The sequence below is a fragment of the Lepidochelys kempii genome, chromosome 21 (assembly GCF_965140285.1).
Source record: "Lepidochelys kempii isolate rLepKem1 chromosome 21, rLepKem1.hap1, whole genome shotgun sequence".
Classification (NCBI taxonomy): domain Eukaryota; kingdom Metazoa; phylum Chordata; order Testudines; family Cheloniidae; genus Lepidochelys; species Lepidochelys kempii.
The window spans coordinates 7,208,164-7,221,443 of record NC_136400.1 but is presented as its reverse complement, the minus strand read 5'-3'; the positions used below and the strand labels follow the sequence as shown (position 1 = coordinate 7,221,443).

Sequence of the window (13,280 nt, the reverse complement as noted above, 5' to 3'; positions counted from 1 at the left end):
TTTGTATTGCTCGGCAGCAAGCCCTCTGGCAGATGTAGGAGCTACATGCATTTGGGCCTTCCTCAGCCAGATGGATGGCCTTGGGGGATGGGAGGAACAAACTGCAGGAAAGAAATGGAGGGTGAACAAAACCCTCTGAAAAAGTGCCCCTCCTGGTCACAGGGCGCACTCACTGCTCGCAGCGCCTCTCGCTGGCTGTTCTGGGACCGAGCTGTGTCAGTCTTGCATTCTCCCTCCAGTGGTATTTTCCTCATCCTGTCTCGCCATGCGGCCCCTTTCACTCCAGGAACTGCAGTCTCCTCTTCATGGCTTGGTCCTCCAGGCAGGTCACTAAAGTCTTCCCCCTTCCAGGGAATTCACAGTCTTTCCAGACCCGTTGTCTGGCTGGTGTCTCCAGTGCCCTTTGCCACTCCCCAGTGGCTGGTAGGGCACCCAGGCCTACCCTCTACACTGGGTTCCAGCCCAAGGACCCTATAACAACTCACTCCTTGCTGCTGTTTTTCTGGTCTTCTTCCGACATCACTGGCTCCCACCCTCTCCTTGCCAGTCTCCAAGTCCCTCCGCTCAGGGAGGGACGGCAGCCTACTTCACCGAAGTGTTTCCCAGCAGCAGCCCCAGTTTGCAGCCCGCTACCTGGCTTTATACAGCCCCCCTGTTCCTGCAGAAGTGAGCTTGTTCCCAATCAGTGGCCTCCTCATAGCCTAAGGCTCCCCTGCTTGCAGCCTAATTAGCTGATTGGGCCCACCTGGCCTAACTCAGCTCTTGTAGGGCTCGTGTGGGGAACACACCCCATCACGCTCCACCAAGTCCCACGCGGGTTGGCTATCTCCAGAGGCTGAGATAAATGGAGTAGGTTTGCTTCCCCATGATCCAAAAAAATGGTAAAAACCAAAGAGAGTTCAAGGTGAAATGGAAGCAAAAATCCTGAGCCCTCCAGCTAATCAACATGGAAGAGCAGCATGGAGCACCGATTACCCGTACTCCGTTTTAGGGAATGCTCACATTCTTGCATTTCAGAGCTTCCACGGAGGGTACATTACATAGGACTGAACATCAAAGATCCCTTCTTTATAAAAGCTAGTGACATTTGCTGCACTCCATTTGCTTCTTCTTTAAAAGAAAAGGAGTACTTGTGGCACCTTAGAGACTAACCAATTTATTTGAGCATAAGCTTTCGTGAGCTACAGCTCACTTCATGTAGCTCACTTCATCAGATGAAGTGAGCTGTAGCTCACGAAAGCTTATGCTCAAATAAATTGGTTAGTCTCTAAGGTGCCACAAGTACTCCTTTTCTTTTTGCGAATACAGACTAACACGGCTGTTCTTCTTCTTTAAAAAGTCTTACCTAGATTTTGCAGCCTGGTCTTTATGACCTGCATCCCTAGAGAAGTCAGCAGCATCTGGGAATTCCATTTCGAAGTAGGTGCGCACAGTGAATAGGACTGTTGTCCATGCCACTTTAATCTTACTTATTGCTGAGGCTCTTTTCCTTCTCCAGGGTGACTATTACCCCAGATGGCACTTTGATCCTCCGGAATATCAGCAAATCTGATGAGGGGAAGTATACCTGCTTTGCTGAGAATTTCATGGGAAAAGCCAACAGCACAGGAATCCTCTCAGTTCGAGGTAGAGATATTTGGCTTGTACTTGAGCTGAAGCAGCAAGGAGGGTGCTAAAAGTGTCCTAACATGAAGGGGGACACATTTCCTTCTCCGATTCCCAGAAAATAATCCGGTTCTCAGAGGGACTCACACCCTTAACTCATTTCAGTCATCAGGACAATCCTTCAATTCCACCCACCCTTCCACAAAGGTTACCATGAGCAATTGGCCCTGAGAAAATATTTCTATTTTGCATCTAATTTAATCCTTTTCTGCCCCTTGGAAAACTACTGATGGTTCCTAGTTAGAGAGAGACAAAAACAGGGGTGGTTTTGGCTTTGCAATTCCTTGCTGATCAGATTTTGGTTTTGCAAAGTCAAACCCCAAATCAGCCTGTGTGTTGTTAACCGGACAACGACTGGTGCATGGAGGTTACATCTGCAACTAACAGCCCTCTCACCTCCTCTGCAGATGCCACCAAAATCACCCTGGCACCATCTAGTGCTGACATCAACTTAGGCGAAAACATTACCCTGCAGTGCCATGCCTCCCATGACCCAACTATGGACCTAACTTTCACCTGGTCCCTGGAGGACTTCCCCATTGACTTTGAAAAGTCTGAAGGGCACTACAAGCGAGCTAGCAGGGTGAGTATCAAGGGATTCTGTGCTGATGCCCTCTCCAGAAACCTGGGGCAAAGGGAGAAACAAAACATCCTGAGTCCCATTTGCCACCGTGTCTTTGGCTCTTCTAGGATGTTTCCAATTTGCCAATCCTCTTGACCTTGCTGGGAGAGCCCTGGGTTTTAATGCCTGCGTCTCTTTTGCCAACTCATATGTTGTATGGTCCCCAAGCTTGCTCTGACGTTTCCCCCATTGCTGTCTTTCTCTCCTGCTTAGAAAGAGGCTATTGGGGACCTTGCCATCCTGAATACTCAGCTGAGGCACTCCGGGCGGTACACGTGCACAGCCCAGACAGTCGTGGACAGCGCATCTGAGTCGGCCATGCTGGTTGTAAGAGGTAATTTTTTTGGCCATTCCTTCCCACATCCTGCATGCAGCGTACAACGAGCCCGAACAAACTCGATTCCCCACCAGGGACCAACATGCTCTCACAGCCGAAAACCTCCCACCAAGAGCTCTGTAAATTCCTCATGATCTGTGACATACATTTAAACTGCGAGAAGGGAATTAGAGTCCAGCGGAGGTTCCACGCCAGATCCCAAATGTTTTAAGGGAGGAAAAATTTTGAGGCTACACTTTTTACGCTTCGGGGTACAGCGGCCTGATTATGACCTACCACATGGGACGTTGCTTGAAGAGCAACAAGCCCTGCTGACTCCCCCATGTGGCTGTTAATGTGACTGTCCTTCTCTCACTGTGTAGGACCTCCTGGGCCCCCTGGGGGCGTGGTGGTGGTGGACATCAGTGACACTGCCATCCAGCTGAGCTGGAGCCGTGGCTTTGATAACCACAGTCCGATTGCCAAATACACCATCCAGGCCCGCACCCTACTCTCCAACAAATGGAAGCAAGTGCGCACCAGTAAGTGTTTTCACGGCAGCAGCCGTGCCTTTGCCCACACAGATTGCTCTGGGATGGAATTATTATTTTTTTGCTTTATGACTGCCACTTGCTCTATTTGTTGTATTCTCATGTTATTGGGTTATAGATCCTGCAAATATTGAGGGCAATGCAGAGACAGCCCAGGTGGTGAACCTCATTCCCTGGATGGACTATGAATTCCGTGTCCTAGCCAGCAACATCCTTGGAGCTGGGGATCCTAGTGGGCCCTCCAGCAAAATCCGCACCAAAGAAGCTGGTAGGTGCATATACGCTCAGGGTTAGGAGGAGACATCAGGGATCATCTATCCCTACCCCTCTGCAATGGAACAGGATGGTTTGCATGCTCACTTAGGCATTGCCACAAGTTCTTCATCTCACTGAGTATTCCTAGAGATGGTGATGACACAAAATATGCCTTTTTCTTTACCCATTTACATGCCAAAGACAAAGGCGCAACAGTGCTGGATGACTGCTTCACAAGTTTTATTTACTATATGTTAACCACTGACAATGAGCTCAGCCTTGTGCAGTATGCAAAATAAAAACAGTCTCAGCCCTGAGTATTTGACACTCTGAGAACTTTATAGGATCCTAGTGGTAAGAAATGGAAAAGAGCTATTTGATTCTCAACCAGGGGTATGTGTACCCCTAGGGGTACTCAGAGGTTTTCGGGGGGTACAGCGACTCATCTAGATAGTTGCCTAGTTTTACAAGAGGCTACATGAAAAGCACTAGCAAAGTCAGTACAAACTAAAACATCATACAGTGACATGTTTATACTATATCAGTGTTTCTCAATCAGGCGGGGGTGTCAGAATTTATTTTATAAGAATGAGAACATCAGCAATTTTTCAATAATAGTGAGCTGTGTCACTTTGGTATTTTTATGTCTGATTTTGTAAGCAAGCAGTTTTTAAATGAGGTGAAACTTGGGGGTACGCAAGCCAAATCAGTCTCCTACACGGGGTACAGTAGTCTGGAAAGGTTGAGAACCACTGTCCAACCCACTGCAAGGACAGGGTGAAGTCCCCTGTGGACAGCTTACTGTATATTAAATCAGTACTACTCTTGGTCGTATTGCTCAGGAGCTTGAAGTGCAAGATTGGCACAAGAAATGCTCTGAATGTGTGTGGTGAACTGGCAGCTCACACCTAACACAATTTCACCCATGCTATACCTTTTAGGGCTTGGTTTTCACAGGCTCTGAAAACTCATATCTCCAGCTGAACTTAGTAAGGACTGTTGGAGTTCAGAAGCTCTGAAAATCATACCTAAAATACCTTCAGTATTAACAGTTAGAACCAGATGGGCCAGCGCAGGTTTGAGAGTTGATGGAAGTTGGTTTTTCCCAGGTTTTGAAGCATGGGTGCTTTTCTTTCACTGTTTTGTTTTTAAACTCACACATTCCTTCTCTTTCTGGGGGAATATAACAGCCCCTACTGTGGCACCATCTGGGCTCAGTGGAGGAGGAGGGGCCCCCGGTGAGCTCATCATCAACTGGACGGTAAGTCGGCAGCAGGCACAGGCCAACAAAGAGTGCAGAAAAAGGGAGACAGGCTTGGCTCTGAAAAGGGAGCAGAGAGGCACTACAAAGGGAGACAAAACAGAGAATGGGGTTGAAAAGGAGATGAAAGCAAAGATGGAAGAAAAAGGGGGGGTATGTAAACTACCACTTTGATATGATCCTGATTCCACTGCAGACTCTAGAGGGAGCAGATACAGGCCTTTCTATACAAATATAAAGGATGTGGGCTATTTTCTTGTGACTGTCACAAGACTCCAGGAGCAGAGGCCATAAGAACACACAAAATATCACAAGACTTGTGGTAACACTGCAAGACTTAGCAACACTGCAGTGGCGTTGATGCTGTACTACAGAGCCATTTCAGTGGGATTTGCACACACACACCCAAGGGCAGAATTCCGTCTACTGTGTAGATCAAATCTATTGCATGCACTATGGGTATAAAATGAGCGCCGGGCCAATGTCTCCGTTTGATCTTGCCCCATATCGTAGCCAATGCTGCGGGAGTACCAGAACGGAGATGGTTTTGGATACATCCTGTCGTTCCGCAAGCAAGGCACCCAGGCGTGGAAGACTGCACAGGTGCCCCACCCAGAATCGCTGCACTACGTTTACCGCAACGAGAGCATTGGGCCCTACACCCCATTTGAAGTGAAAATCAAAGCATACAACAGGAAGGGGGAGGGACCGGAGAGCCTGACTGCCATCGTATACTCTGCAGAGGAAGGTAAGGAGGGACTGTGGTGACTCCGTCTGATGCGCCTGCTATTGCTTCTTCTGAGAGAAGCTATTCCAGTCTAATAGATATCACTGCTAGGAATTGTTTCCTGTTATTAGAAGGTCGGTTGACCTTGGTTTGAGGATCAGGCTAGAAGTGCTCACATAGTGCCTTGTAATACAAACACACACGTTCTCCTAAGTGCACCTACAAGGATACACCCACTGCAGAAGAAGAGACATTCAGCTCCCAAGAGCTCCTGTCGCACACCACCCCAAGCCAGGCTGCCCTCCTGGTTACATAAAATCCACATTCACAGCTTCAATTAATGTTGCCTCCAGTGAGCAGTGCCTTCTCTAGCCACCCCATAGCCACAGAGCTGGCCTCTGGCCGTGAAACCACTCCTTCCGGGGCAGTGACCCTGTCACCTGCTGTCATGAAACAGACTTCTATTGCTGGGTTTTTCTTCCGTCCTTTGCCAGAACCAAAAGTGGCTCCCTCCAGGGTTACAGCCAAGGCCGTTTTGTCCTCGGAAATGGACGTGTCGTGGGAGCCCGTTGAGCAGGGAGACACAAATGGAGTCCTTCTGGGCTACGAGGTAAGGGAATGGAAGGGCTAGAACAAGGACTGAGACTCAGGCTGGAGCACACAATGAGGCAACTCAGTTATCTCCCTAGGCTACAGGAAGTGAAAGCAAACAACATGGCTGCAGGGCCTCCATTTTCAAGGGCGCAGGAGGGGATCGGGGGATTCCAGCATCCACTCTGCTGTAGGCGATGCTGATTCTATGCAGCCAGTACTAGCACCGCTAGAGAAACGGTCATGATGGGATTTCCCATTTCTGCCACCGGCCATTCCTCAGCCAATGGCTTCGATCTTGGCCACAGGCCGAGCAAGATGCACAGGGCCAAATACTGAGGGCACCTATGACTCCAGTAGGAGCTGACATGAGTAAAAAACTGAGTAAGAGCCCCAGGGTTTGGCTAATAATCCCCTGTATGAAAATGGCAGTCAACCTACAATCTGAGTTTCCGAGGGCTTCTCTGGAAAATGTGTCAATCATGGTACAATTTTAAAAAAAAAAAACAGAATTGGAGGGGGGTCAGGATGACCCGCAGCCTGATACACCTGAGCTCCTCTGGCACAGAGAGAGTGACTCCTAAGGCAACTGCTCCAGCACCCAGGTCTCCTGCGTTGGATGGAGTGGGTCTGGTACTCACAAGTGCAAATGGCTCAATGGCTTAGGTGCTAAAACCTCTGTGTACTCGTCTGTTTAGATCCGGTACTGGAAGGATGGCGATAAAGAGGCAGCAGCGGACAGAGTGAGGACGGCAGGTCTCGTCACCTCAGCTCACGTGACAGGCCTGAACCCCAACACAAAGTACCACATGACAGTCAGAGCTTACAACCGGGCTGGAACGGGGCCAGCCAGTCCCTCTACCAACATCACAACAACAAAGCCACGTGAGTGAGCGCCAGACACAACGGCTATATTCTCTCCCTGTTGGATCAGCGGCAAAAGACCAGGGTTGATTCTAAGGTTTGACAGTTTAGAATCTGCTCAGACAAAAATGTTTTATATACAATAAGAAGTGTCAATCTGAGCTTTCCGCTGGTATCAGGCATTTGTTTTTAGCTCAGAAAGATTGAGATGTTGGTCCCCAAATCATATCATTCTAATAACCATTGCTATTGATTTTCTCTCTATTTGAATTCTAGCATGAATTTAACACCCGTTTTCCGGAGAGGAGCTGCTGCTGAAGCTAGGCACCAATGCTTTATACCTGAAGATAGCCAGGGAATCCCTAACTTCTAGAATTAATTATTACTCACCCACTCCGCCAGCTTTTGAGACATCAGCTACTAATACGTTGCCAATGAAATAAAACAAACAGCTAATGATAATCCGATCTGAGGTGAATGTAAGGTGTGAAAGCTCACAACACACAAGGTCTAGAAACAGTTTGACAAATGAGCAAGAATGCTTTCGAGCTGAGAACTGTTCCCAGCTGTGTGCTGGGAGTCAATCAGAAAGAACCATTTCAAATCCAGCAAAGGGAAAACCTGATTTGTTGCCAGTTATATCGGGTTGTTTTTTATTCAGATGACTCTAGCTGAAATGCTCTCCTGCTATTCCAAGCCATGTTAGTGCTACCTACCCTCCAGGTTGGCCAGTGGGTCTCAGAAGGTGACCTGATAGCCCTTGGTCTCGGCTACAGCATCCCTCCTTTTGCTTTCTTCTGTTTCTCATCCTCGCTGAACTCTCAATCATCTTTTATCTCCTAGCCCCAAGGAGGCCACCTGGTAACATCTCCTGGACATTTTCTGGCTCCAGTGTCAGCGTCATGTGGGACCCTGTGGTTGCAAAGGCGAACGAGTCCACTGTCACTGGATACAAGGTACAGGCAGCACATAGCAAGTTCTTCTCTTCCATAGTGTGCTGAACAAAACAAAGAAGGACCCCCCGACACTAAACTCAAACGTATCTTCCAACAGATGCTCTACCGGCAGGACTCACACTCCACTCCCACACTGTACCTGGCCAGCAAGAACCAGATTGAGATCCCAGTGCCTGAAGACTCCACTCACGCCCTGGTGCAGATTAGGGCAACGGGGCCAGGAGGAGATGGAGTCCCAGCAGAGGTTCACATCCTCAGAAATGGCGGTGCGTCTGCTCTGCTCTTCTTTCTCCTTTCCCTGCCTTATTCCCTTGCACATGTCCCACAAGTGGACACTCATTTACCTTGGTCACGTACCAAATGGCCATTATGCCATAACGTTTTACTGACCCTTGGAAACAATGGTGCATCCGAGGTGGTATTTAAATTTAGAGGCGCTAATCCTGTATCATTCCTTTCGCTGCCTATTTTGCACTCAGTCTGGGTCTTTCTCCCAACACAGGCCCATAGAGCAGAATGAACACTGGCTCCAGATCCCACTTCTTCCATCTAGCACATGGGGTGGGAAAGCAGGAGCAGCTCTAGCCCTGGTCTGTAACCTGACCTACTTTCACACGTGCTTTAGTTAAGGGCACTTTCTGCAAATACCCTTTTCCAGAACTCAGCTGTGGCTGCTGGATTATCCTAGTTAACCCTCTCCCACTTCGCTGTTTGAATTCTTCACATACAGGCAAACTATTATCATGCTTTCCCTTTAGTCTACACTGAAGCTGGGTGTTATTCATTGTCGGCCAAACTCCTTGAAGTCTGTACTCAATATATATTCGTTTACAGTGAAAACCTGACTCTGATATCAATGGCAAAGCTCCCATGGATTTCAATGGGGCAAGGATTTCACCCTTAGCTCCGACTCAGGCAAGTTTCCCTTTGAGTTCCATGTTTTGCCTGAGTCCTTCAGGATTTAGCCCACAGTAAATATTATTCTATTCTCTTTGTAAACAAAATTATTTCCTCAAGATGCATCAACAATAAATAAAACAGCAGCATCCAGCATTCCAAGAAGTAACATTTCACCAAATTCTCACTGGTTCCTTGGGGAAAAAAGAAAACAGGTGGTACCAGTACAACAAGGGAATTATTCATCACGGTTGTTTCTTATTCTTCTCTCTTTCAGGCACAAGTATGATGGTGAAAAATTCTGCAGCCAACCCAGCACTGCATACTGCCGTTATTACGACTAACTCTCTAGTAATGTTGGCTCTGATTGGCTACTTGGAGCTCTGATGCTAGCCAATCCAATTGAGGATCACTGGACACAATTCCTCCTCAGCCTGCACGGAACTATTCGACATTTGGCCATTGCAACTACAAGTTTGTGCCACAACAGCGCTACAAAAAAGGGGGTCGTCAAAATCAATGTAAGGGGGAAGAAAACAAAAGAAACACCCATTTTTTTAGAAAGTAGAACGTTTCATACAAGATTTTTTTTAAAAGAAAAAAGAAAAAAAAGAGGAAGAATTGTGTGTGAATTCTGGGAGCCAGCTGTCTTATGTACTTTATCCAGTAGGTTTATTGCCTTACGAAGCCATGTATGAAAATAACCAGACTGCTAAACTAGACTTTTTTTAAAATATGTACATTAGCTTTTGAGGGGAAGATTTCAACGTTATCAGCATGCTCCATATCAACCCCACAGCCATCTCTGAACTGACAGCTCTGGTGTTCAAAGATAAGAGAGAATATTATTGGAGGAGCTTTTCCCAGATCCTGAGCCAAATCAGCTATTTTGCAGCAACCAGCTCAAGGAGAAAAAGCCTCAAGAGAAAGGAATATCTGTGCCCTGCCTATCCTGAAGGAGAGGGATGAGCTTACTACTTAGGTGGTGAAAAAGAAATAGATCATAGGTGAAATTGAAATGGTTTTACTTGCCTCTTACTGGCAATGCTGGGGCTGACTTGCAATCCTGTACAACAGGTCACCCTGGCTGTTATGCTAAGAGGTGCAACCTTCAGTATTACCCACATCCTGGGATTGTTTTGTTGTTGGGTTGTTTTTTGTTTTGTTTTTTTACTTTTCTCGAATCTAAAATTTGGGGAGATAGATCCAGCCTATTAAAGCGATTTCAGAGGAATTCATCTTCGGCACACAGAGAGGGGCCTTAAAGGGGGAAGAATGCAGACAATTCAACCGAGGATTGGTGACTCAAAGATAGCTGAGGCAGCAGAGTTGCTCTGGACTCAGAGAAGACTCTTCTCTCTCTCGTGCAAATGATTTCCATCTAGCCAAAGTATTAGCCACGCCCCACGGTTGTGAGATCAAGGTTTAACCAGTGAGTGAGTCTGGCTTTTCACTTGCAGGATGCACACAGCCAGCTAATGGGGGGATGCAGATGTGACAGGATGCTCAGCTGTTTCAGTGACTGGTCTGGTTGAGAAAAGTTTGTTGCTTTGCAAAATTTGTAATGCCAGAAGATTGCATGTCCAGAGTAATCCACAACCTGATTCGCTGTTCTCTCTGGTGTTTCCCAGGCTGTCTTCAGGGGTACTTGCCCACATCTTCTTTCTTCATAACTGACGGTATTGCTTACCTGACCAACTTTATTCCATAATTACCTGAGGAGGTTACATTTGCCAAACTGTGCAATGGGAAGGAGGAGGATTGAAATACAGTTTCTGTGCTAGGCACCCAATTCCTTGTCCTCTCCAGCTTCGCTGAGAATGAACCAGTGAGGCTAGTTGAGGAATCTTGTTGTGACCCTCTGCCATGCATTCATGCCCTCCTGCAATAAGTGTATGGAACTGATCCATGATGGGCCTGCAGATTTCAGTGCTGGGATCTCTCCAGGGGAGTAACAGCACCATATCAGCATTAGAAGCAATTCCTTCCTCTTGCCTGCTAAATTCTTCACAAAACTTACCAGACAAAATTCTGTTAAAACTTTACAAGAACGTAAGGGGTTTTGGAATAGCTACTACCAACGGTATAAGGGTATTTGAATCCCAACTACATGCTGTAAAGGGACTCTGGCATCCCAGCTACCAGCGTCATGGAGTCTACTGCTTCTCAGAAGGCTACGTATTTTCACAAAATGCCTCTGAGAGGCACTAGCACTGCAAGGATCCCATGAGACTAGAAAGTCATTATCTACAGTGAGCAAATAGTACACTTGACTTATAAGATGGTCAAGTATACCACGTGCTATCCTCTCAATGCATAAGTGTTTATGCAGGTCAGTACCCCAAGTATTCAGATCAGAATACACATCTGGTTTAAGGGCAGATGTTCAAAGGCACAATGGGAATTAGGAGCCCAACAGATCTTTGTGCCTTTGAACATCTGCCCCTTAAAATCTAAGCCTGATCCTGCTACTATTGGTGTATGCAGACCTGCCACTGAAGGGGAGTTTTTTGTGTGGATTTGAAGTGATGACGTAAACGTCCACAAATATAGGGGCCAGATCCTGAGCTCGTGTAAACTGGCATAACTTCATGGACTCCAAAGGTCTTCTAATTTGCAGTAGCTGAGGCCAATCAAGTCAATTGGATCTGCACCCGCAGCTCTTGTTCAGACAAAGGAATTTTGTCCATGAGTAAGGACTGAAGGGTTGGGCTCACGTCTTTAAGGACAGCATATTTTGTAAGGACTGGGGAAGTGAAATGAATATCCAGCATCTAGGGCCCAGTTCTAAGCATCTACACTTCCCTTGGACTCTCAGGGTCAAACCACTGCTAAAGAATGTTTCACAGAGTGATTGTGAAAACTTAGGGGCCTGGGGAAAGCTTTAAAACTCCAGGTGATTTGTTTCTGGATTTGTAGCAAAAGTGATTTTCTCCTGAAGATTGCTAGCTGTATTTTTTTCCCCCAATCCTAGCTGGTTCATAAACTATGCAGATTGTGTCCAGAGACTAGGGGCTACATTCTGTCTGGACTTCACAGAATTGTGCAGTGAGGATGGAAGGGGGCTGGTAAGTAGAGGAGGGACCAAATAGCCCCTGCCCTTCCTTACACAGTCTGTGTAAGGCTTGGCCAGAATTGCAACCTTTGAGCTAGAGAGTACATAAGAGCTGCTACTGCTATCTTTCCCCCAGGGACCAGATGTGCTATTCTCCCAAAAGGGGGCAAGAAGTGATGGAAAGTAATACACCAGGCAGGCCTAACTGGGGAGTTTGCTGCACCCTTAAATTGATCTACAAAGCGCAACTAGGGGGCTCCAGGAGATATTCTGTTTCCAGTGCTCCCCAAGAGGTTAAACACCACAGTCCAGCCCTCAGTGTCATAGAGGGGTCAGGGATGGCTTGCACTAGCTAATCATTTTTAAAGCTATTGTGTGTCCCGGCTCTTATTGTGCATTTAGGAGCTTAGGTGCGTAAATCCCTGCCCATGTAAAGGAGTTATTCCGGCAGCATACACTAGCGAGATCCCAATATAATTGCACAGCATCTGTCCTACACACCATCACAATTTGTTTTCTGGCAAGAGGGGAAGTACACCAGCGGAATTCCTACACAAGAAGCCATGCACACAGTGTGAACGCTGGGAACTGAGATAAAGAATGGGTGTTAATATATTTGGAAAATGAGAGAAATATATGGAGAGGTGGAGGAGAGAGGAAAAATTCAGTGGCATGGAAAATTGCTAAATAGTTAGAATGAGAGACCAGACAAAAGATGGAGGACTTCCCCACTCTTGGTTTTCTCTACAAATAAATCACTGAGAGAAACCAAATGAAGGGCAGTGAGTTATACCAGTCAGATAGGAGAAATGACATACACAGAGTAGAGGGAGCTGATCTGGGGCCTTGCCATCACTACAAAATGTGTATTTTTTACCTCGGGGTGACTAACACTCCTGAGCTACCCCAACGTAAAAACACAGCGAAGACAAGGCATTTAGAATTACCATGAGGTAAACACGAGAGGTCAGCCCCTGGAATGGGTACAGAGCTATTCACCATATGGTAAAACTGAAGTGTTTTTACATCTGAATAGCTCATGGATGCCAGTTATCCCATGGTAATAAATGTACCTTTTCTAGCAGTGAAAACAAGGCCATAGCCTCACCAGGATCCCCGCCCATCGCTACCTCTGTTTAATTACGCAGCTTGAATTTCTGCACCATAATCTATTTAGCAACAAATTACCTGCTGGTTCCCCCTAGTGGATTGTTACAGTGTTTATGAATGATAGCTGTTGTCTAAATATAAATTATTATATCTATATTTTTGTACATTTTATGTTTAAAAATCTGAACCTATTTTATTGACGTGTTTCTTTTGCTTTGCAAATTATTTTGTGTTATTAATAATGCCTCACTTTGTTATCTCATATCAGAGTTTTCTTGGGCCTTCATTCTTTGTCCCAGTGGAGCTGGGGCAAAGGTGAATTTAGGAATAAAATCTTGCTTGAAAGCTTAGAGATTTGGAGCTGGATCAGTCCTGATGCTTGATCAACCACCTGGCCAGGTGGAAATACC

At 46.6% G+C, this 13,280-nt stretch overlaps 2 protein-coding genes across 4 annotated transcripts in view; one reads left to right on the top strand and one right to left on the bottom strand.

The window, feature by feature from the left end:
* Nucleotides 1-9,724, top strand: part of CNTN2 (contactin 2) — a 44,897-nt gene extending 35,173 nt beyond the window's left edge. Inside the window, exons 12-23 of the mRNA XM_073319998.2 lie at nucleotides 1,499-1,626; nucleotides 2,073-2,248; nucleotides 2,501-2,621; nucleotides 2,987-3,145; nucleotides 3,273-3,422; nucleotides 4,600-4,670; nucleotides 5,184-5,418; nucleotides 5,892-6,007; nucleotides 6,687-6,873; nucleotides 7,696-7,808; nucleotides 7,906-8,074; nucleotides 8,983-9,724. Of these exons, the coding sequence (XP_073176099.1) occupies nucleotides 1,499-1,626; nucleotides 2,073-2,248; nucleotides 2,501-2,621; nucleotides 2,987-3,145; nucleotides 3,273-3,422; nucleotides 4,600-4,670; nucleotides 5,184-5,418; nucleotides 5,892-6,007; nucleotides 6,687-6,873; nucleotides 7,696-7,808; nucleotides 7,906-8,074; nucleotides 8,983-9,092 (1,735 nt within the window). The 3' untranslated portion in view covers nucleotides 9,093-9,724. The remainder of the gene's footprint in view (nucleotides 1-1,498; nucleotides 1,627-2,072; nucleotides 2,249-2,500; nucleotides 2,622-2,986; nucleotides 3,146-3,272; nucleotides 3,423-4,599; nucleotides 4,671-5,183; nucleotides 5,419-5,891; nucleotides 6,008-6,686; nucleotides 6,874-7,695; nucleotides 7,809-7,905; nucleotides 8,075-8,982) is intronic.
* RBBP5 (RB binding protein 5, histone lysine methyltransferase complex subunit) overlaps nucleotides 1-13,280 on the bottom strand; it is a 174,565-nt gene that overhangs the window by 119,078 nt on the left and 42,207 nt on the right. The window lies entirely within an intron of this gene.